The sequence below is a fragment of the Dipodomys merriami genome, unplaced genomic scaffold (assembly GCF_024711535.1).
Source record: "Dipodomys merriami isolate MVZ:Mamm:240054 unplaced genomic scaffold, mDipMer1.0.p SCAF_348, whole genome shotgun sequence".
Taxonomy (NCBI): domain Eukaryota; kingdom Metazoa; phylum Chordata; class Mammalia; order Rodentia; family Heteromyidae; genus Dipodomys; species Dipodomys merriami.
The window spans coordinates 260044-284191 of record NW_027205026.1 but is presented as its reverse complement, the minus strand read 5'-3'; the positions used below and the strand labels follow the sequence as shown (position 1 = coordinate 284191).

General features: G+C 47.2%; 1 protein-coding gene and 1 non-coding gene across 5 annotated transcripts in view; one reads left to right on the top strand and one right to left on the bottom strand.

Moving 5' to 3' along the window:
• The window catches only part of Fanca (FA complementation group A), a 59784-nt gene that overhangs the window by 17535 nt on the left and 18101 nt on the right, over positions 1–24148 (bottom strand). For all 4 annotated transcript variants that reach the window (XM_069987820.1, XM_069987821.1, XM_069987823.1 and 1 more), the window contains 14 exons: positions 22299–22409; positions 19289–19384; positions 19147–19206; positions 17169–17257; positions 13785–13845; positions 13642–13691; positions 11337–11413; positions 10216–10329; positions 8537–8673; positions 7499–7569; positions 7152–7248; positions 6867–7054; positions 4085–4181; positions 129–305 (listed from right to left, as the gene is read on the bottom strand). In XM_069987820.1, the coding sequence (XP_069843921.1) occupies positions 129–305; positions 4085–4181; positions 6867–7054; positions 7152–7248; positions 7499–7569; positions 8537–8673; positions 10216–10329; positions 11337–11413; positions 13642–13691; positions 13785–13845; positions 17169–17257; positions 19147–19206; positions 19289–19384; positions 22299–22409 (1425 nt within the window). The remainder of the gene's footprint in view (positions 1–128; positions 306–4084; positions 4182–6866; positions 7055–7151; positions 7249–7498; positions 7570–8536; positions 8674–10215; positions 10330–11336; positions 11414–13641; positions 13692–13784; positions 13846–17168; positions 17258–19146; positions 19207–19288; positions 19385–22298; positions 22410–24148) is intronic.
• Trnaa-ugc (transfer RNA alanine (anticodon UGC)) lies at positions 9855–9919 on the top strand. The gene has a single exon. It is a non-coding gene; the product is annotated as a tRNA-Ala (tRNA).

Below are 24148 nucleotides of genomic sequence, written 5' to 3'. Positions count from 1 at the left end.
CGAGATGCAGTGCCTCACACTTCCAAACCCCACACCTGGGAGAGACAAAGAAACATACACACAGCCTCACACTCTCCCTCCTTCCCTACAAGCCAAGGGCCAGGACACATGGGAGAGAAAGGACCTACATGAAACTCCTTCTCCTTCAGCAGCTCTTGGAAGCTGCTCCACTTCCACAGAGAGAGCGCAGCACTCTGCCAGTCTGCAGAGGGAAGGAACAGGGGTTTCCAGGGAAGGCCAGCTGTGTCTTGCGAAGGATGAGGAGTGCGGGCCTCTGGGAACAATCTGAAGACAATGAACTGAAACTGAAGCAGCAACATGTTACAGTAAGAGAGTGCTTACTCAACAGCCCACTATGTGCACCCTACCACGGGACCTCACCCCAACGCCAGGGGTACAATGACAGGCAGAGGGCCTACGTGGTATTCCAGGGTGGACACTGGTTTGCTTTGTGGCAGTGAGAGGCTTGATCCTTGGCTGTGGCCAGTCTGGGTGTTGCCGTTAACAAACGCAGTGCTGCACTCTCGCTAATGCAGTGCAGGTGTTCTTACACACAGTGTGAGTGCTCTCGCTAATGCAGTGCAGGTGTTCTTACAGTGTGAGTGCTCTCGCTAATGCAGTGCAGGTGTTCTCACAGTGTGAGTGCTCTCACTAATGCAGTACAGGTGTTCTCACAGTGAGTGCTCTCGCTAATGCAGTGCAGGTGTTCTCACGGTGAGTGCTCTCGCTAATGCAGTGCAGGTGTTCTCACAGTGTGAGTGCTCTCACTAATGCAGTACAGGTGTTCTCACGGTGAGTGCTCTCGCTAATGCAGTGCAGGTGTTCTCACGGTGAGTGCTCTCGCTAATGCAGTGCAGGTGTTCTTACACACAGTGTGAGTGCTCTCGCTAATGCAGTGCAGGTGTTCTTACACACAGTGTGAGTGCTCTCGCTAATGCAGTGCAGGTGTTCTTACACACAGTGTGAGTGCTCTCGCTAATGCAGTGCAGGTGTTCTCACAGTGTGAGTGCTCTCGCTAATGCAGTGCAGGTGTTCTCACAGTGTGAGTGCTCTCGCTAATGCAGTGCAGGTGTTCTTACAGTGTGAGTGCTCTCACTAATGCAGTGCAGGTGTTCTCACGGTGAGTGCTCTCGCTAATGCAGTGCAGGTGTTCTCACAGTGTGAGTGCTCTCACTAATGCAGTGCAGGTGTTCTCACAGTGTGAGTGCTCTTGCTAATGCAGTGCAGGTGTTCTCAGTGTGAGTGCTCTCGCTAATGCAGTGCAGGTGTTTTCACAGTGTGAGTGCTCTCACTAATGCAGTGCAGGTGTTCTCACAGTGTGAGTGTTCTCACTAATGCAGTGCAGGTGTTCTCACACACAGTGTGAGTGCTCTCGCTAATGCAGTGCAGGTGTTCTTACACACAGTGTGAGTGTTCTCGCTAATGCAGTGCAGGTGTTCTCACACACAGTGTGAGTGTTCTTACTAACACAGTACAGGTGTTCTCACACACAGTGTGAGTGCTCTCACTAATGCAGTGCAGGTGTTCTTACAGTGTGAGTGCTCTCACTAATGCAGTGCAGGTGTTCTTACACACAGTGTGAGTGCTCTTACTAATGCAGCACAGGTGTTCTTACACACAGTGTGAGTGCTCTTACTAATGCAGCACAGGTGTTCTCACACACAGTGTGAGTGCTCTCACTAATGCAGTGCAGGTGTTCTTACAGTGTGAGTGCTCTCACTAATGCAGTGCAGGTGTTCTTACACACAGTGTGAGTGCTCTTACTAATGCAGTGCAGGTGTTCTCACACACAGTGTGAGTGCTCTTACTAATGCAGCACAGGTGTTCTCACACACAGTGTGAGTGCTCTCACTAATGCAGTGCAGGTGTTCTTACACACAGTGTGAGTGCTCTTACTAATGCAGTGCAGGTGTTCTCACTGATGCATCAGCCAACTAACTTATACCTGTCATCCCGCACTTTAAACTGAAAACATTACTGGCCTACAAGAGAGACATGCAGGACTGTTCCTGTTACACAATCCCTTGGCTATTGAGTCCTTGTTTCTGCCTGGTGAGGCTGTGGGCAGCATGCTGAGTCTCCTGTCTTTACATGGATTTTTTCTTTTATTGTTGGTTGTGGGGCCTAAACTCAGGGCCTGGGCACTGTCCTTGAGCTCTTTTGCTCCAGGCTAGTACTCTACCACTTTGAGCTACAGCACCACTTCTGGTTTTCTGGTGGTTCATTGGAGGTAAGAGTCTCACAGACTTTCCTACCTGGGCTGACTTTGAACCCTCCGATCTCAACCTCCTGAGTAGCTAGGATTACAGGCATGAGCCAACCAGCACTTGGCTCACATGGACTTTCTTTATTATCTGGGCAGACTCCAATAGTCTGGATTTTTTAAAAGCTTTTCTTTGAGGGCTGGAATTGTGGCTTAGTGGTAGAGTGCTTACCTAGAATACATGAATCCTTGGACTCAATTCCTCAATATCACATAAACAGAAAAAGCTAGAAGTGGCGCTGTGGCTCAAGTGGTAGAGCACTAGCCTTGAACAAAAGAAGCTCGGGGACAGTGCGTAGGCCAGAGTTCAAGCCCCATGACTGACAAAATAAAAAAAAAAAAAAAAAAAAAAAAAGAAATCACACCTGTAATCTCAGCCACAAAGGCAAAAGTGCTAGACCCTACCTGAAAAATAAACTAAAGCAAAAAAAGCTAAAGGTTTAGGTCAAGTGGTGAAGTAGTTGCATATCAAGTGCAAAGATCTGAGTTCAAACACTAATACTGCTCCACATAAAAAAAAACTAAAAACAAAGCAAAAAAACAAACAGTGTTTCATATACAAGAATAAAATTCTATAGAGAAGAAGCTGGTATTATGGTTCAGTGGTACACAGCTTGCACTGCAGGAGTGACTCCCTAGATTCAACTCCAGCATCTTCTTCAAAAAGCTAAAAAGTCAAGCACCAGTGGCTCACACCTGTAATCCTTTTCAGAAGGCTGAGATGTGAAGACCACAGTTCAAAGCCAGACTGGGCAGGAAAGTCTCTGAGATTCTTATCTCCAATTAACCACCAAAAAGTTTGGAAGTGGAACTATGGCTCAAATGGCAGAGCACCAGCCTTGAGCACAAAATTCAAGGGCAATGCCCAAGCCCTGAGTTCAAGCCCCAGGACCCCCCAAAGAAAAAGGGGAAAAAAGTGCAATGGCCACCTCTAATCTTAGCTACTCCTGACTGATAAGGATCCCAAGTTCAAGGCCATAGTAAGAAAAAGGAAAGGACAAGTATGTGGGGCAGGGATAGACTGGGGACATGACTTATGTATTAGAGCACTAGTATGAGGTCCTGGAAAATCTGTACCCTGCTTTTCAATGTATCTTTTTTTTTTTTTTTTTTTTGTCAGTCATGGGGCCTGAACTCTGGGCCAGGGCGCTGTGCCTCAGTTCTTCAGCTCAAGGCTAGTGCTCTACTACTTGAGTCACAGCGCCACTTCTGGCTTTTTCTGTTTATGTGGTGCTAAGGAATTGAACCCAGGGCCTCATGCATGCAAGACAAGCACTCCACCATTGAGCCATCTTCCAAGCCCTATAGTGTATCTTTAAAGTATTGATTTTTACCAATATTTACATTTTAATTTGCTTGTATTATTAAAAAAAAATCAGTCTTGGGGCTGGGAAGGTGGCTCAGTGGTAGAGCACTTGCCTTGCATGCCTGATGCCCTGGGTTCAATTCCTCAGCACCACATAAGCAAAAAGAAAAAATGCCAGAAGTGGAGCTGTGGCTCAAGTGGTAGAGCGCTAGCCTTGAGCTGAAGAGCTGAGGGACAGCGCCCAGGCCCAGAGTTCAGGCCCAATGACCGGACCCAAAAAAAAAAAAAAAAAAAAATCAGTCTCTGTTTAAAGGAGAAGTTGATAATTGTATCACTTTGTACCCTAATGTTTAGCATACAAAACATTAAACTCTCCAATCAGCTGGGCCACCCAATAGACAGACTGACACACAACACACTGTGTCTTTTGTTGAAAAGATCTTTGCGTTTAGCAAGAAAGCCACAAAAACCCAAGAGCTTAAGAGAGGAGAAAAACAGGCACCTGGCAAACCTACTTTTTTGATCAGGTCAGGAGATAAACAGCTGTACAAGGCATCACGGGGCTGAGAAGAGAACTTGCACAAAGAATACGAAATTGCTGCTGTGCAGAATCTGCAAGTAGAAAGGAGAATTGTAATATTTGATGTGGGGCTAGGAAGGTGGCTTAGTGGTAGAGCGCTTGCCTTGCATGCATGAGGCCCTGGGTTGGATTCCTCAGCACCACATAAGCAAAAAAGAAAAAAGCCAGAAGTGGCGCTGTGGCTCAAGTGGTAGAGCACTAGCCTTGAGTTGAAGAGCTGAGGGACAGCTCCCAGGCCCAGAGTTCAGGCCCCATGACCAGACCCCCCCCCCAAAAAAAATATATGATGTGACCCACACAAGTAAGGGTAAATGACACCTAAGAGTGAATTGCACAGAAGTGAATTTAGTGCATTCTGCTAACTTGGTTCAGAATACCCTCTCATAACTGCAGCTTCAGGTCTAGCATCTTCTGAACCAGAGCCATTACTTCCAAAGCTGCTGTCCAAATGAAGGCAGACATTTGACAGCATGTAAACATCTGCACACTGCCTGAAACATAGGTAGACCCAGTCAGGAGATGGCTGCGAGACTACGGCAGAGCCCCCAAGTATGCGGACACATTCTTTTGTGGAATGGGGTCTGCAAAGCTAAACAGCAAGTATATTTGATGGGTTAAAGATGACAGTGTATATACACAGGGTAACTCGAGTATAGCACCAGCCACATATGTACCTGGCGGGAAATACAATCAGTGAGGATAATGTGTGCAGAAAGAGAAGATGAACAAGAACAGAGGTTGATCCCAAGGACCAGGAAACAAGAGAGGTAAGTCCAGATGATTGTGTGAAGGACTAACTGACAATGCTTGTATGAAAAACAATCCTTAGGGCTGGGAAGGTGGCTCAGTGGTAGAGTGCTTTGCCTTGCATGCATGAGGCCCTGGGTTCGATTCCTCAGCACCACATAAGCAGAAAAAGCCAAAGTGGCGCTGTTGCTCAAGTGGTAGAGCACTAGCCTTGAACTGAAGAGCTGAGGGACAGTGAGCAGGCCCAGAGTTCAGGCCCCAGGACTGGCAAAAAAAAAAAAAAAAAAAAAGAAAAAAGAAAAGAAAAAAATTGTGGCAGAGATGATCTTCGCGGGGCAAACGATCTTGAAACAGCCTTGCCCAACAAGAAGCCAGGTTGCACCACCTTTGGAGTATTCCATGCTACTTATAAAGATTGAAAAGCATTGATTTCAGCCTTCCTTCCTTCCTTTCTTCTTTACTCCCTACATAAGCAGCACTATCAGCAACAAGTTCAGTATTCTGCCCTCCCCACTGACTGGCAACGCAGGTACTTCCATGTGAGTGAGAACACTTGCCTCTCAACTAAACTGTGCATTCTTCCTCCCTTGCTCCTGTGTCCTACAATGACAGAGGGATAAGTCATGAGGCGCTTAGCACTAGTAGCTCAAAGCCAGGCTCACCTAGGTCAGACTTTTACACGACAGGAAATTCACATGACCAAAGCTGCCTCCCTGGGGCTCCTGTCTGGTGATGAGAACAGGCTCTACTCTCTTTCCCACTTCTCACATTTCTTAGGCCTTTCTCAGTTCTCGAATTGATGAGCCCCATTCTGGGAACTCAGTCCAGATCCCATCCCAACTCCAGCTGCCCACTTCGTTCCCACAGGGCCTATCAGACAATCACAAAGGTGCTCCTAAAAAACCCTTCTAGTCACCCTTCCTTAGCTGCCAGGAGGGCAGTTACCCCAGAACCTTCATGCTACAGTCCTGGTCCCAGCCACCAAAAGCTCCATTCGTCTCCTGGCCTCTGTTCTAGCCCATCTCACTGTGGCAGCCACAGCATACACAAGACCCCAAGTGTGACACATCTCAGCCCTTTGCCAGTGCGGGGCTTCCCCCCACCTTAGCACCTGACACTCCAGAGGCCCTCCCCATGTGTTCCAGCTGGCCCCAGCTGGCACTCCTCCACTCACGACTGAATTTCCTACGAGAAGGAAGGGCTCCTGGCGCAGGCGTGGCAGGCAGCAGTGCTCTCTGAACGCCTACAAAGGGAGTGCTGGCTCCATGGGAAGAACCATGCATTTCAAATCCCTAGAGGCCAGTTCCTCTTTGTACAGGCCTCAAGAGAAAGGCCACAAGGAATCCAAAAACCTAACCACGGAACTGAAGGGAATTGTCAGACAAGCTCAAGACACCAAGGCAGCTCTGGCCATGACCACCATGAATGGCACAACAACATGAGGAAACATCTTCAACCTCATGGTAACTACAGTGAGCATCAGCTCCAGCAGCTGACTTAAGATGGTGTAACTCCATCTTTATAAAGAAACAATCAAACCTTGAATGTTAAGAAATGGTAGTCTCTGGGTGGCCAATTTTCTGTACATTTGTGTCTTGTATTTTTTTTTTTCTTTTTTGGTGCTGGGGATTGCTAAATACATATCTAATCAGTGAGTTGTCCCCAAGTCCTGGTCTTTTTTTTTTCCCCCCCACTCCTGGGGCTTGAACTCAGGGCCTGGGCTCTGTCCCTGAATTTCTCTCTAAAGGATAGCACTTGAGCCACAGCTCACTTCCAGTTTTTTCTGTGTATGTGGTACTGAGGAATCGAACCCAGGGCTTCATGCATGCCGGGTAAGCACTCTACCACTAAGCCACATTCCCAGCCTTTCTTTTCTTTTCTTTTGCTGGTCTTCTCTAACGTCATCTGATAAGTACTTGTTACTGTTCTCAAGAGAAGCGGCAGTAACAGGAATGAGGAAGAGGGCTCACCTGAGACAGAAGAGTGAGGACTCCCTGGTGCGGCAGGTCAGAAGGCTGTCCAGGAACTCGGGGATGGGGAGGCCGCTGCGGGGAGCAGGAGGACCTGGATCCACCTTTGGCAGTGTGAGCTTGGCCTCGCCCAGGTGGACAGTCAAGGCAGCCAACCCCAGCACGTGTTGGGCACTCAGCTTCGGGCACTGAAACAAGGCAGCTCTCTAGCCAAAAGGATCCAGACACCAAGGACTAGCCAGCCTCTGGCAGGGGCCTGGGTGTGTCCTGAGGGGCAGGAGCTACCTGGTGAGCAAGCAGCTGGACAAGACGAATGAGTACTACAGGCAGCAGCCTGGGTCCACACAGGGTCCTCACGAAGAGGGCAGCCCAGGTACCCTGCCTACAGAGACACAGAAACTGAGTCGTTTTTGTTAATGGTCCTGCACATCCCTTCAATGACTGAGCCATGCATGGAGGCCTACAGAGGGCCAGATTCTCCCCCAAACAGTGGCCTTTTTGTAACAAAGACAGCTAGTTTTCCAAAGTATCCCCACTTGACAAAGCTCAGCCCAGCCATCTGATCCCAGTAACCAAGCTCACACCTGCCTAGCCCATAGTTTTAGCACCCAGTGAAACTCTTGAACCCTCACCTCTCTGGAAGAACAAAGCTGGAGGCTGCCATTAGGTTCTGACAGAAAGCTGTGAGCAGGAGATCTACAACCTGGCAGAAGACAGCATCACATGAGGCTTGGTGCCTCATGTATCAGTGACAAAGGAGGCAATTCAAACAGGAGTGAGAGATAGGCAATTACAAAACTAGTTGGAACCACGATGGCCCAGCAAAGCTGGGACTCTAGCAGGATCAGTGTTGTCAGGCAAACTAGGAACAAGAACCCAAGACTAAATCAATAAATCTGGATTGTTAAGGGACAAAGAGGAAATGTTTGAGGTTTGGGGGCTAGAAATGGCCTATACCACACCTACTTTGAAATAGTGTAACAGCACAAACAGGCTAGGGAGGGTTGGACATCCTCAGCACTGATGCGTGGTTCCTCCATCTAACCACATTTGTGTGTGTGTGCGTGCGCGTGCGCACTTGAAGTATCCCTTAGCTACTCCTGAGCTATCCCTTAGCTTTTGCACACAAGGCTGGCACTCTATCACTTAAGCCACTTCTTTACTTCCAGGTTTTTGGTGGTTAATTGGAGATAAATAAAAAAAATCTCAAGGACTTTTCCTACCCGTGCTGGCTTTAAACCAAGATCCTCTTATCCAGCTCCTGAGTATCTACAATTACAGGCGTGAGACACCAGTGCCTACCTTTTTTGCCTTACCAGGTTTGAACGCAGGGCCTAGGGTCTTACACTTATGAGGCAGAAGGAGCTCTACAACTGAGTCATGTCTCTAGTTGTTTTTTGCAATAACTTTTGTGAGGAAAGTCTTCCAAATTAGATTTCTGATCACAGCTGGGATGACAGGTGCAGGCCACCACAGCAGCTACTAGCTGAGAAAATGTCTTGTAAACTTTCCTGCCCAGGCAAGCCTCACACTGCAATCCTTCCATTCTCCAGCTGCTAAGCAGCTAAGGTTGTAAGTGTAAGCCTCTGGTGCCTGGTTCTGCCCTCACTTTGAACATAACCTAAGAATAATCTGATACTACAGCCAGATTCCGGGCAGCCCACACCCACCATCTGATCTTGCTTCTCAAGTTTTGGAGCAGGGATGCTGAGCTGAATCTTCAATATTTCAAGGCTGTTGTCATCTTTACTGTGACCCAAAGTAGCATTCAGTCGTTCAGAAATCACAGCCATCTGAGCAGATATAACTACAAAGAGACCAGCGAGGTTAGACGGGAGATGTGGGAAGAGGCAGCGTGTAGGGGCCTTTGGAGCCTGGCAGCAGGATCGTCAGCACCACCACCTGGCAACTTGGCCTCTGTGTGGAGGCTGCTGTGGGGAGTACTGGCTGGCTGGCCAACAACAGCCCAGCCTCTCCTTAGGTGTGGCACTTATACAGATCCTTTTTGCTACTGGCACCTTTAGCCAAGAGGGGAAAAACAGGGTTTACTTACATTGCAGTTGGCAAGTGACCACCAACGAAGCAACTTGCTGCCTCACTACACTGATCATATGTCCTGGGCAGTCCTGGCAGAGGATGGATGCATCCTCTCCCTGGATCAGCGAAGGAGCCGACGTGTCCATGTGCTGTCAGAAACCCCATGCCAACTTTCCCATGCTGTGACAGCTGTCTGAGCACACAGCCTCCTAGACACCAGAGTCACGTAGGCCCCACAGCTCCACTCAAGCCTAGAAATCTCTTCATTGCTTTTAGGAATAGAGCTGACTTGATGTTTGTCAATCTTTTGCTTAAGCACTGGAATTCTTCATAAAGTCCTCCCAATACCACATATAGGACCCGGCATGATGACACACACCTGTAGTTCTAGCACTTGGGAGATTGAGATGGGAGGACCACTTGAGCCGAGGAGTGCAAGGCCAAGTTGGGCAGCATCGTAGGTGGGAAAAACACCCCAACTCAAATGGACACCCCTATTCCTCCCACCACTGAGCCTGAAAGCCGAAAGGTTGAGCCTCCAACATCTGTGCATCCAGCTTGAGGACGAGAGGAGAGCCTGGGTAGCTGACGCCCAGCTGGAGCAGCTGCGCTGGAAGTTAGTGATTGTTTTCTCTCGCTCTGTCTTGGCTTAACTAAAATCTATCATCCCTAGTTGCTGGGTATGGAGTGCCCCAGGGTTTGGGTATTGGAAGCTCCGTCTCCACCCAGGGTGGCAGTGGAAGGTGATGCTTCACGGTAAGAGGTGACTGCCCTCAGAAAGGACTAATAAGAGTTTCTCATGAGGTTCTCTATAGAGGGCTGTCATTACGGAGCAGGCAGGGTCCTCCCTGGCAGCCCTGGCTCCTTGTCTAACATGAGAACCTGATTTCCCGACAGTCCCTCCCTCATACTGTGGTACAGCCTCTAAAACTGTAAGCTAGGAGCTGGGAAGGTGGCTCAGTGGTAGAGCGCATGCCTTGCATGCATGAGGTCCTGAGTTCAATTCCTCAGCACCACATAAGCAAAAAAGAAAAAAAAATGGAAGTGGCGCTGTGGCTCAAATGGTAGAGTGCTAGCCTTGAGCTGAAGAGCTGAGTGACAGCACCCAGGCCCAGAGTTCAGACCCCACGACCAGACCCCCCAAAAAAGGAAAAAAAACTGTAAGCTAGATGAGCACCAGTGACTCATGCCTGTAATCCTAGCCACTTAGGAGGCCAAGACCTGGAGGACGGAAGTTCAAAGCCAGCCTGGGCAAAAAAGTCCACATGACTCAATCTCTAATTAACCAACAGCCAAATACACTCATCCTTACCATCAAACTGGGTGGGGTCTGTCACTGAGGCTCTGAGCTCTTCCAGTGCAGCCCTGAGTGGTCCTAGGGGGTCTCCAGCACAACTAGGCTCTGCCCTTGTTTCTGGAACTGCACCTGAGTGAAGGATGGACAATTTTGACTATTAGGCCAACTGGGAAACAAACTCAGTGGGATTCTCTGTTGCAAACAGAACCATGGACACAGTTAAGCAAAGAACGGTTATGAAACAAAAGAAAAGAAAAAAAAAGCCAGGTGCTAGTGGATCACATCTGTTATAATCCTAGCTACTCAGGAGGCTGAGATCTGAGGATCGCAGTTCAAAGCCAGCTAGAGCAGGAAAGTCTGTTAGACTTATTATCTCCAATCAAATCACAGAAAAAAATGGAAGTGGTGCTGTGGCTCAAGTGGTAGAGCTCTAGCCTTGAGCAAAAAGGAGCTCAGGGACAGCATTCAGGCCCAGAGTTGAAACCACAGGACCAGCGCACGCGTGCATGCGCACACGCACACACACACACATGCACACACACACACACACACACACGAATGGCTATGAGTAGATACCAGACACAGTTCTCGGAGTCAAATAAGGTCTCTCTGTGATGATGGATGCTGCATATGTTACTAAAAATTAAAACAGTGGCCTAACTATTCAGGAGGCTGAAATTTGAGGACTGTGGCTCAAAAACCACCTTGGCAGAAAAGTCCATGCTCTTATCTCCAATTCACCACCAAAAAGATTGTGGCTCCACTAATAAGAATGCTGGCCTTGAGCACAAAAAGATAGTGCCCAGTCTCCAGGTTCAAGCCTAGAACAGTACCATGTGTGCACGCACGCGCACACACGCGCTCACATTCACATTCACACACACACACACACACATGCGCGCGCACAAATAAATAATAATAAAATAGTGGAGCCAGGCACCATGCTCATGCCTGTAATCTCTCATATGAGTTGTAGAGATCAAGGAACCATGGTTTAAGATCATCCGGGACACCAAGTCATGAGACTCTATCTCTATCAAGGGCTGAATGCTATAGCACAAACTTGTCATCCCCAGCAACACAGGGAAACACACACATCAAGGAAACAGAAAGCACAGACACAGAAAGTGGCTCACTCTGCAGTTGCTGGTCCTTGGCAGTAGTGCAGGCTTGGCGATAAGCAGCATACTGAGATGGAGGGATTTTATCTGCTCTGTATCAGAAAACAATATATAAATCAAATATGAGGATCTGATTCTCAGCTTTGTAGGTCTAAAACTAAATCATAAACCAGAATTAGATATTTCAATAGATCATACAACAATGTACACAGTGTATAGTATTGTCCTGGTTTTAGAAGATGATTCATGCATGTTTACAAAAACATGGATTTAATTGGTACTATTTCATGTCATATAATATTAATGAGTAAAAAAACACTCAATTCATATAATTACAAATATGCCTATCACACATAAAATGAATGTCACAATATGCATGGTGGTCCATGTGATCTCTATTTCCAGGCTGAGTCTACTGCTGAAATTGTGTTGTGATGGTTCATCTCTGAAGCACGGTGTCCTCATTCACCTGTCTAGACCTTGTCCATCTCAGCTTAGAGGGTACCTAGAGAAACCTCAAATCACTAACTTGTCAGGATGTTTTCTGGTAAAATTTCACATAGGCCTTCTGTATGTTTTCAGGGCCATTCTTAGTGTTGTAACATTGCAGACCATTACATCTGGGCAGGTGCAACGGTTCTGTCTATGCCAGTGGACTCCAGAGAAGACAGTCCCTATCCCCTGTGTGGAAGCTGTAATCGCCTGTGACTTTGGGATATTACCAGTGATGTAGCAACACACAGGCAGCATCAGGTCTTGTCAGTGCCCCTTCAGCAAGGACTGAACAATACAGTATCGATGACTAAAACCTGAGATGGGGGCTGGGAATAAGTGGCAGACTGCTCGCTTAGTGCACACAGGCCACAGTTTCATCTCCAGCACCGTGAGGTAGAGGAAGAGGGGATCTTAGATGGCTGTAAAGATTTCTCAGAACTCCCTACTCAATTAAAAAAAGGAATAGAAAAGCTAACTCTACTAATAACATTCTCAAACTAAGTCAAGAGGACCCAAGTCACCAAGTTACATGGTTTGACAACCATAACACTCTGCTGAACCTTTACATGCAGAGTCCCTGTATCAGACAGGATTCCAGAGAATAGGAGACTGTGTCTTGATTTACTCTATTTTGTATGCCTGTACCAGTTCTAGGGTTCAGAGGCTCACACTCTCATTTGGATTTATTTCTCCCCCAAGACTGGCGCTTTGCCAATTAAGCCATATTTCCACTTCCAGCTTTTGTGTAATCAATTGGAGATTGAGTCTCTCCGACTGGGTGCCAGTGGCTCATGCCAGTAATTCTAGCAACTCAGGAGGCTGAGATTACATTAAGGATGGCAATTTGAAGCCAGCCCAGCAGAAAAGTCCATGAGACTCTTATCTCCAATTAACCCCTGGAATTGGTGCTGTGGCTCAGAGTGGTTGAGCACTAGCCTTGAGCAAAAAAGCTCAGGGACAGCACTTAGGTCCTGAGTTCAAGCCCTACAACCAAAAAAAGAAAAGAAAAAAAATCTAGACTTTTCTGTTCAGGCTAGCTTCAAATCACAATTCTCAGATCTCGGCCTCCTGAATAGCTAGTATTTCAGGCTTAAGCCATTGGCACCTGGCTCTGATTTACTTAATATTATTATGAAACTTCCATGCTAAAGTACCCAAGATGTAGAATTACAGACATGGGTACAAAGCCACTTGAAACATCACTAGATCATATTCAGCAATTCAAGTTGGATATAGTGGCCATATCTCTATTCCCAGCATTTGCTTAGAGCTGTATGTTCTAGGATATGACCCATTCTGGAGAAAGCTCTGGGAACACTAAGAACATATATTGTACCTCTACTAGGTAAAATATTAAGACTGCTTGGTCTGTGGCATCATTTAATTCTAAGGTTTTTCTGTTTGTGTTAGATTTAGAAGACTGTCGTGGACAGGGCCACTGCTGTAAGTCTGGAAGTGTTTTCTTGATGACCTGGGTCCACCAGTTTTTGGTGCGTATATGTTAACAATGGCAATTTCCTCTTCATGGATCATTCCCTGCATTCATATGAAGCAACTATCCTTGTCCCTTCTGACTGATTTTAATTTGAATTCTCTATTACCATATATCATTATGGTCATTCCTGCCTGCTCTCATTCGAAGCCCGTGTTTGTCCTTGTCAGTGACAAAAACAATGACAAGTTGATTTTCTACCTTAGAACCAAGTTTGAAGCCAATATTTTATAAACAAAACATGCATGATAAGTAGATCTTCTACAAAAGAACCACAACTCTGCATTATCAAAACCCTTTGGACACAGAAATGCGACTACTGAAGTTCCTTACCTCTTCAGAGACTCTATAAAACCTTCTCGGGAGTCAGGAACCAATGGAAGCTACAAAGAAAACAGTTGAGTGAGCAGCAGATAAGGAAAAAGGATTGTCCCTGGTTCCCACTGAGTACAGGTAGTAGACTTCAAACCACTTACCACTCGTGGTGTGAGCAGGGCAGGGAGGAAGTGAGATATGTAGTAAGATCGTCTGAATATGCTTCAGCATGGAAAAGCAAAAGACACCACAGTGAATACAGGGAAAAGGCACTATCTGTTTGCCAACAGTCTTAAGCAGTAGTTTTTCTTCAAGATGCTTAATCAAACTGGCTCATGCCTGTAATCCTAGCTACTCAGCAGGCTGAGATCTGAGGACTGCAGTTCAAAGCCAGTCTGGGCAGGAAAATCCATGAGACTCTTATCTCCAATTAACCACCAGAATACTGGAAGTGGTGTTGTGGCTCAAGTGGTAGAACACTAGCCTGAGCTGAAGAGCTGAGGGACACCACACAGGCCCAGAGATCAAGCACCGTGACCAAAAATAAATAAATAAATAAAAGATGTTTAATCATGTTAAGTCTGGTTGGTTTGCTTTGATGATATGGTGGTAAAGGAAACTAAACTCAGGGCCTTGAGCTTAATAGGCAGCTGCTCACTTGAGTGAGTCATCTCTCCAGCCTCCTTTGGCACTGGTTATTAAGGCAGTGGCTCACTTTGTGCCCAGGTTGACATGGGTTGCATCTTTCTGTTGTGCTTCCCCAAATCACCGGAGACAACAAGCGCACACTATTGTGTTCAGCCACTGAGCTTCATCAAAGGTTGGGGAAACATGCAGTATCAACATGCCCAGGCACTGGTTTGAGAGAGTCTTTTTTTTGGTCGGCCATGGGGCTTGAACTCTGGACCTGGGCGCTGTCCCTCAGCTCTTCAGCTCAAGGCGAGCGCTCTACCACTTGAGCTATAGCGCCACTTCCGGTTTTCTGGTGGTTTATTGGAGATAGAAGTCTCACGGTCTCTCCTGCCTGGGCTGGCTTTGAACCGTGATCCTCAGATCTCAGCCTCCTGAGTAGCTAGGATTACAGGCCTGAGCCACCAGCGCCCGGGTTGAGAGAGTCTTTCAAAGTAATTTTCCCTGGCCTCAAACCATGATCCCCAACCTCCATGTCCCAAGTTGCTAAGGTTTCCAATTTGAGCCCCACACCAAAGTGACTCTTTCTGACTTCTCACTGTCATGGGGTATGTCTTGCAGAAGGCAGTTTGTGGCAGCAACAATCTGATTCTACTTAAAATCTGGACCACAAAATGCAGGCTAGTCTAAGATATAAAAACAACTTTTGCTTAGATTTCAGGACTAAGGTTCAAAGCCAGCCTGGGTTGGAAAGTCCATGAGATCTTATCTGCAATAAACTATCAAAAAGCTAGACATGGCGCTGTGACTCAAGTGGTAGAGTGCTAGCCTGGAGCAAAAAAAGCTCAGGATGGTGCCCAGCCCGTGAATATAAGTCCTAAGACCAGCTCCAAAAAAAAGAGAAGAATCACTTTGGGGCATGCTGAACTTTCTTCTTAGAACTGGTCTCAAATTCCTGAGCTGGAATTAGTTCAAGATGTTTCAAGATCACATCAAACATTTTCAATGAAGTCCACTATTCAATTTCCTAGCTCCACTAGTAACCAAGAAGCATCAATAAAAAGGTCGTGTGGGGCTGGGAACGTGATAGAGGGCTTGCCTAGCATGCATGAAACCCTGGGTTTGAGTCTTCAGTACCACATGAACAGAAAAAGCTGGAAGTGGTGCTGTGGCTTAATTGGTAGAGTGTTAGCCTTGAGCAAAAGAAGCTCAGAGTGCCCAATGCCCAGGCCCTGAGTTCAAGCCCCAGGACTAGCAAAAAAAAAAAAAAAAAAAAAAAAAAGCTACTCAGGAAGCTAAGATCTGAGGATTGTGGTTCAAAGCCAGCCCAGGCAGAAAAGTCCATCAGACTCGTATTTCCAATTAACCACCCAAAAGCCAGAGTAGAGATGTGGCACAAGTGGTAGAGTACTAGTCATGAGCAGAAAAGAAGTTCAATGAAAGCACCCAGGCCCTAAGTTTAAGCCCCAAGACTAGCAAAAACTAAACTAAGAAATAGAAAAGCCTATGGGTCCATCTTACCTCCCCACGTATTTCCAGACAGGCACAGTTATGGGTGTTTTAGACACAGCATACTGTCACAAAAGAATTTCTTTTTTTTTTTTTGGTCAGTCATGGGGCTTGAACTGGGCTTCGGCGCTGTCCCTCAGCTCTTCAACTCAAGGCAAGTGCCCTACCACTTGAGCCACAGCACCAATTCCAGTTTTCGAGTGGTTTATTGGAGGTAAGAGTATCACGGACTTCCCTTCCTGTGCTGGCTTTGAACCTTGATCCTTAGATCTCAGCCTCCTGAGTAGCCAGGATTACAGGCATGAGCCACCGGTGCCCAGCAAAAGCTTGTTTTCTTTTCTTTTCTGTTTTTGTCAATCATAGCTTGAACTCTGGTCCTGGGCTATGTCCCTAAGCTCTTCAGCTAAAGGCAAGTGCCGTACCATTGAACCACAGCACTACTTCTGGTTTTCTGGTGGTTGATTGGAGATAAGTCTCATGGAGCCAGGCGCCAGTGGCTCATGCCTGTAATCCTAGCTACTCAGGAGGCTGAGATCTGAGGATCGTGGTTCAAAGCCAGCCTGGGCAGGAACATCCATGACTTTTTTTTTTTTTTTTTTGGGGGGGGGGGTCCGGTTGTGGGGCCTGAACTCTGGGCCTGGGCGCTGTCCCTCAGCTCTTCAGCTCAAGGCTAGCGCTCTACCAGTCGAGCCACAGCACCATTTCCGGCTTTTTTCTTTTTGCTTATGAGGTGCTGAGGAATCGAACCCAGTGCCTCGTGCATGCAAGGCAAGCGCTCTACCACTGAACCACCTTCCCAGCCCCTTCCATGAGACTCTTATCTCCAATAAACCACTAGAAAACCAGAAGTGGTGCTGTGGCTCAAGTGGTAGAGCACTCACCTTCAGCTGAAGAGCACAGGGACAGCGCCCAGGCCCAGAGTTCAAGCCCCATGACCGACAAAAAAAAAAAGAGTCGGGGCTGGGAAGGGGGCTCAGTGGTAAAGCACTTGCCTTGCATGCATGAGGCCCTGGGTTCAATTCCTCAGCACAACATAAGAAAAAAGAAAAAAGCCGGAAATGGCACTGTGGCTCAAGTGGTAGAGCGCTAGCCTTGAGCTGAAGAGCTGAGGGACAGCGCCTAGGCCCAGAGTTCAGGCCCCATGACCGGACCCAAAAAATTAATTAATTAATTAAAAAAAAAAAAAGAGTCTCATGGGCTTTCTTCCCCACACTGGCTTTGAACTACAATCCTCAGCTTTCAGCCTGCTGAGTAGCTAGGATTACAGGCGTGAGCCACTGGTGCTCGGCTTTCACAGAAGCATTTCTTACAGCAGGATACAGTTCCTTCTGTCAAATGGACAGATCCCCCATACTGATGCTGGTCATGGCAGCCCCTGGATGCAGCTCTCCAGGAGCCGGCCTCACCTGGCTTCCATAACAGGCACTGGAATCTTCCCTGTGTGCGCAAACACCACAATGGCCCTCTCTACATCCTGTGCTGCTTGGCTATGGGGCTGAAGAAAGAACAAAGATTTGAAAGGAAGAAAACCAGTGGACAAAGGGCAGGGGTGGAGGGAGTGTGTAGTTGTGGAGGTGGGATGGTAGGGGAACAACAAAAGAGGAGGCAACAATCCTTGATAAGAAATGTACTCATTACCTTGCTCGTGTAACTGTAACCCTTTTGTACAGTATTTTCACAACAAAAAACTTATTAAAAAAAAAAAAAGGGGGGGGGTTGGGAAGGTGGCTCAGTGGTAGAGCGCTTGCCTTGCATGCATGAGGCCCTGGGTTCGATTCCTCAGCACCACATAAGCAAAAAGAAAAAAGCCGGAAGTGGCGCTGTGGCTCAAGTGGTAGAGCGCTAGCCTTGAGCTGAAGAGCTGAAGGACAGCGCCCAGGCCCAGAGTTCAGGCCCCACGACTGGACCCCAAAAAAAAAAAAAAAACAGTGGACAAGGTTATCATCAACCCACTCTTCCTTGTTGCCAGGGTGCTCTGACAGTTGAGAGGTAAAAGCTGCAACGAATGCTGCCAGCCAGGGTACCAGGACATTCACACAGACAGCCCAAATCCAAGTAGAGAAGGGATGCGGATCACACTAGCCTTTTCTTTCCCTCAGCTCGGCCAGGTAACATGGAGCTCCTGCACACAGTGCAGCCTAAGCAGCCACTGCTACCCTGCCACTTGCTCTGTACTTTGCTTCCCATTCTCTTCCAGGGCAGGAGAGGAATAACTAAAGATCTTCAGATGGGAAGGAGCAGAACTTGACTTCAGACATTTAAAAAAAATAAGAAATGATCACTTATGAACAATGGTAAATTTTACATGGAAAACTGTATGCCATTCTTCACATCCCTTTTTTTTTTTTTTTTTTTTTGGCCAGTCCTGGGGGCTGGAATTCAGAGCTTGGGCGATGTCCTGAGTGCTCAAGGCCAGCACTCTACCACTTGAGCCACAGCGCCACTTCTGGTTTTTTCTGTTTACATGGTACTGAAGAATCGAACCCAGGGCTTCATGCATGATAGGCAAGCACTCTACCACTAAGCTACATTCCCAACCCTTCACCTACTTTTTAAGGGTATCTGCAAATGTTCTTTTTTTTTGGGGGGGGGAGCCCGGTCATGGGACCTGAACTCTGGGCCTGGGCACTGTCATTCAGCTCTTCAGCTCAAGGCTAGCGCTCTACCACTTGAGCCACAGTGCCACTTCCGGCTTTTTTCTTTTTGCTTATGTGGTGCTGAGGAATCTTACCCAGGGCCTCAGCATGCAAGGCAAGCACTCTACCACTGAGCCACCTTCCCAGCCCCATCTGCAAGTGTTCTTTACGAACTCCCAACCTTAAAGCAAAAAAGTTAAAAGATTTCTACAGTAATAGGCATATATCCTGTGACTAGTTGACACTTGATTCTTTCTTTTAAACATAGCTGGCACTTTATAATTCACAGGAAAACACATAGACTATCACTTTATTTAGCCCAAAGTAAATTCGAAATCCCAAAGGACAGTAGACTTTTCTGCACATCCTCCCTTCCCTGATACCCTGTCTCACACAGCATCTGAGCAACAGTGCAGATAATGCCTTTACAAGAATTGCTGAGGGGCTGGGAAGGTGGCTCAGTGGTAGAGCGCTTGCCTTGCACGCATGAGGCCCTGGGTTCGATTCCTCAGTACCACATAAGCAGAAAAAAAAAGCCAGAAGTGGCTGTGGCTCAAGTGGTAGAGCGCTGGCCTTGAGCTGAAGAGCTGAGGGACAGCGCCCAGACCAGAGTTCAAGGCTCACAACTGACAAAATCAAAAAAAAGAGAGAGAATTGCCACTCCACGTACACCAAAGGTGAACCCAAGATTAGGAAGGCCAAAATGCTTGGATTAGAGGAAGAAAACCACAGGGCAAATCCACATCACCTCAGCAACATCCCCGGCTAAGGACAGATCCTCATAGAGCCCCATGTTCTCCAGGGAAACCTTGAGAAAAAAGAACAGGTTGTGAACACAAAGACACAGATCAGTTACTACTAGGAAGGTTAGACCAGGTGGTCAAACTTGCCTTGAGGTCAGCTAGCCGGGTCTTGGCCAGGGAGATATAGTCCATGAGGAGGGAGCGGTATTTGCTTGGGACCAGTGGAGGGTAGAGAATGTGCACCTGTGATAAAGCATAGTGCTGAGCAAGGGTCCACGTCCTATCCCAGTGCATCTGGGGGAGGTTTTCAGCACACTGCACAATACAGTGAGGCTAAGGAGAGATAGCTACTAGCCACTAGCTATTGAAGACATAATTTGCAAAACTGAAAGCCATAGTTGAAGACTGCCACATCAATAGGCAGAAAGTTAAGGAATTACTTGTCATTGTCCTACAAATACCAAGTGTAGGAAGGCCCAGTGGGATCTGGGGTGTGGAATGCCTGGCCTGGCAGCCACACCCTGTGAACACACTAGTAGTTCCACACCCACAGGCCTGGCAACTGCCTGGCCAAACAGGACAGAGAACACAGCACAACCACAGAATAGTGGGGTCAACACCAATTTGTTTGTGATACTAGAGAATAAAGGCAATGGCTAAGAAACTGTACTTTGGAGATGGTAACTCATATTTTCAGCACTGAGATGAATTGATAGGAAACTGCCAGCAGGTACCATGTACTAAAGAAAGTGAGGCCCCAAGGGCTCAGACCAGGCTGTCATGTTCTACAGCAACACTGGAATATCAGAACAGGAAAAGTAGAGAATTCCCAAAGAAACCAGAAAAAGAAGGGAGATTCTGGGTAAGGGTCAATACATATGACTCCATGTCTCCTGACTCCTTGGTCACAGGCCCTAACCAGAGATGGAGTGGGAAGGCCACTGGCAACCAGACCCCACATCCATCAGGGTGGAGGGACTGAAAACAGGGCCACAACCCTGCTGGTGGTACAGGGGTAGGTCATGGCTCTACTATGAGGCACCTCCTCATCGTAAAAAATGGCTAGCTCAGCCAAAACACAGTCGGTTACAAAAGGGACAGGAATTTAAAAATGGGAATGGTTGACAGGAAGCCAAATTCCAGCTTCCCTGGTGACAACTGCAGGGCCATTTACCATGCTCAGCTCTGCTAGGAGGTAATACAAGTTCTTAACAAAAACAGGCTGAAGTGCGGTGCTGGTGGCTCATTCCTGTAATTCTAGCTTCTTGAGAGGCTGAGATCTGAGGATCATGGTTAAAAGCCAGCCGAAGTAGTTTTTTGTCGGTCATGGGGCTTGAACTCTGGGTCTGAGCCCTGTCCCTCAGCTCTTCAGCTCAAGGATAGTGCTCTACCACCTGAGCTGCAGTGCAACTTCCAGTTTTCTGGTAGTTTATTGGAGATAAAGAGTTTCACGGCCTTTCCTGCCTGGGCTGGCTTTGAACCGCGATCCTCAGATCTCAACCTCCTGAGTAGCTAGGATTATAGGCCTGAGCCACCTGCGCCTGGCATGAGACCTTTTTTTTTTTTTTTTTGGTCGGCCGTGGGGCTTGAACTATGGGCCTGGGCACTGTCACTCAGCTCTTCAGCTCAAGGCGAGCACTCTACCACATGAGCCACAGTGCCGCTTCCAGTTTTCTTAATGGTTTATTGGAGATAAGAGTCTCATGGAGCCGGGTGCTGGTGGCTCACGCCTGTAATCCTAGCTACTCAGGAGGCTGAGATCTGAGGATCGCGGTTCAAAGCCAGCCCGGGCAGGAGAGACCGTGAGACTCCTATCTCCAATAAACCACCAGAAAACCGGAAGTGGCGCTGTAGCTCAAGTGGTAGAGCGCTTGCCTTGAGCTGAAGAGCTGAGGGACAGCTCTCAGGCCCAGAGTTCAAGCCCCACGACCGACAAAAAAAAAAAAAAAGAGTCTCTTGGACTTTCCTGCCCAGGCTGGCTTTGAACTGCGATCCTTAGATCTCCTCCTCCTGTGTAGCTAGGATTACTGACATGAGCCACTAATGCCGAGCCACTAATGCCTGGCGAGACGTTTTTTGTGTGTGTGCTGATCCTGGGTCTAGAGCTTAGGAGCCTGGGCAGTGTCCTTTAGATTTTTTTTCTTCTCAAGGCTAGCACTCTACCACTTGAGCCACAGTTCTACTTTGGCTTTTTCTGAGTAGTTTATTATGGAGGTAAGAGTCTCAAGCATTTTCCCACCTGGGCTTCAAACTGCAAACCTCAGATCTCAGCCTCCTGAGTAGCTAGGACTATAGGTGTGAGCCCAGCATCCATGAGACTCTTGTTTCCATTAAACTATCAAAAAAAAAAAAAACCAGAAGTAGAGTGGTAGCTCAAATGGTAGAGTGCTAACCTTGGGCAAAAAAGCTCAGGGCTAGTGTCCAAGTCCTGAGTTCAAGCCCCAGTACAGGAACCAAAAAAAAATAAAAAAAATAAAAATGAGGTTGGCGGTAGGGCTTACATAGTATAACACCTGCCTAATAAGAAGTATAATAAAAGCCGGGCACTGGTGGCTCACGCCTGTAATCCTAGCTACTCAGGAGGCTGAGATCTGAGGCTCGCGGTTCAAAGCCAGCCCGGGCAGGAGAGACCGTGAGACTCCTATCTCCAATAAACCACCAGAAAACTGGAAGTTTTCAGAAAACTGGAAGTTCCTCAGTACCACATAAGCTGGAAGTGGCGCTGTAGCTCAAGTGGTAGAGCGCTCGCTTTGAGCTGAAGAGCTGAGGGACAGCGCCCAGGCCCAGAGTTCAAGCCCCACGACCGACAAAAAAAAAAAAAAAAAAAAAAAAAGTATAATAAAGCTTTGAATTCAAACGCAAAAAAAAAAAAAAAAGAGGGAAAATGAGGTCTTTGTTGCTCCACTACTTGTTCTTGCTTCAAAGCACATTTCCAGATCCCCTTCTAAAACTTTCCCATCTGCTCGGAAGCTGTGCAACACCTGGCCGCACACCCGTGTGACTCTTTCACCCTCCTGGGCATCTATACTTGCTCACTTTATGTCTTCCTATGTAAACAAGGAGGCTGTTCCAGCTCAAAGAGATTGTAGGAGACTTGGGGAGATCCCTTCACTGGGGCAAACAAGAGCAGGAACCTTTGTGAAATGCAAATGCTCACCTTTAGGTAGCGAGGAGCCTCCCAAGGCACAAGATTGGACAGGAACTTGAAGAGGAAGACCAGTGCCTTCTTGCTGCAGTGATGGTAGCCACGTGCACTGCCAAAGCAGGCCTGGGGAAAGAAGACACACCTGAGCCACAACACAGACCCACAGTCTCTGAAGTCCCAGGCCTGATGTCACGCCAGCCATTGATGGCCTTACATTGATGGCCTTAGGATAATTAACTAGGCCAGCGCCATTTAGCTCACACCCATAATCCTAGCTACTCAGGAGCCTGAGATCTGAGGATCATGGGTTCAAAGCAAGCCTGGGCAGGAAAGTCCATGAGACTCTTATCTCCAATAAACTACTCAGAAAACCATAAGTGGCGCAGTGGCTCAAGTGGTAGAGCACTAGCCTTGAGCTGAAGAGCTGAGGGACAGCGTTCGGGCCCAGAATTCAAGCCCCATGACCAACCAAATAAAAAAGGACAATTAACTACAGAGGTCAGCATGTCACTGACTAATCACTGACCTGAGGCTCCTTGTCTGTTTGCATTAACACTAAAAAAAAATATATAGACTAAGAGCCAGAGCAGTGGGCTGAGGCACTTATTTGAGTCAATATGGGCAATATAAAATAAAAGACCTTCAAATACTGAAAACACATACATCAGCACATATACATCTATCAAAGCACATCAAGAACACAGATCACTGGGCGTATTTTAATTGTCTAAGGGAGAGTGGGTAAGGAAGGAAAGTGGTGGAGAGGATGACTCTAATCAAGGCACACTGTATGCATGTACTGATATGTCTAAATTAATCATCTTGTACAACAAATTGATTCTACTGAAAAATGTAAAGAAAAAAATATATCTCGGGGCTGGGAAGGTGGCTCAGTGGTAGAGCACTTGCCTTGCATGCATGATGCCCTGGGTTCGATTCCTCAGCACCACATAAGAAAAAAACCGGAAGTGGCGCTGTGGCTCAAGTGGTAGAGCGCTAGCCTTGAGCTGAAGAGCTGAGGGACAGCGCCCAGGCCCAGAGTTCAGGCCCCACAACCGGACCCAAAAAAAAGAAAAGAAAAAAAATATATCTCAATAAGATCAATTTAAAAAGGTAAAAGAGCCGGGCGCTGGTGGCTCACGCCTAGAATCCTAGCTACTCAGGAGGCTGAGATCTGAGGATCACGGTTCAAAGCCAGCCCAGGCAAGAAAGTCCGTGAAACTCTTATCTCCAATAAACCACCAGAAAACCGGAAGTGGCACTGTAGCTCAAGTGGTAGAGTGCTGGCCTTGAGCTGAAGAGCTGAGGGAAAGCGCTCAGGCCCAGAGTTCAAGCCCCATGACCGACAAAAAAAAAAAAGTAAAAGGAAGATAGGAGAGAGACTCAAAAAGTAGGACTACATGAAAATAAAGTTTCTGCACAGCTGTTGACATTGTTACTAAACTAGAAAGACAGCTACCCAACTGGGGAAAAGATCTTTCCCAGCAACGTATCAGACAAAAGCCTAATATCCAATATATACAAGGAGCACAAGAAACTAACCCCTCCCAAACCTAATAAACCAATCATTAAATGGTCAAGACAACTAAGAAGAGACTTCTCAAAAGAAGAGGTTAAAAATGGCAAAAAGGGCTGGGAATATGGCTTAGTGGTAGAGTACTTACCTAGCCCTGGGTTTGATTCCTCAATACCATATACCCAGAAAAAGCCACAAGTGGCCCTATAGCTCAAGTGGTAGAGTGCTAGCCTTGAGCCAAAGAAGCTCAGAGACAGTGCCCAGGCCTTGAGTTTAAGCCCCAGGACTGGGAAGGGAAAAAAAGGTAAAGAAACACATGAGGAAATGCTCAAGATCCTTGCCATAA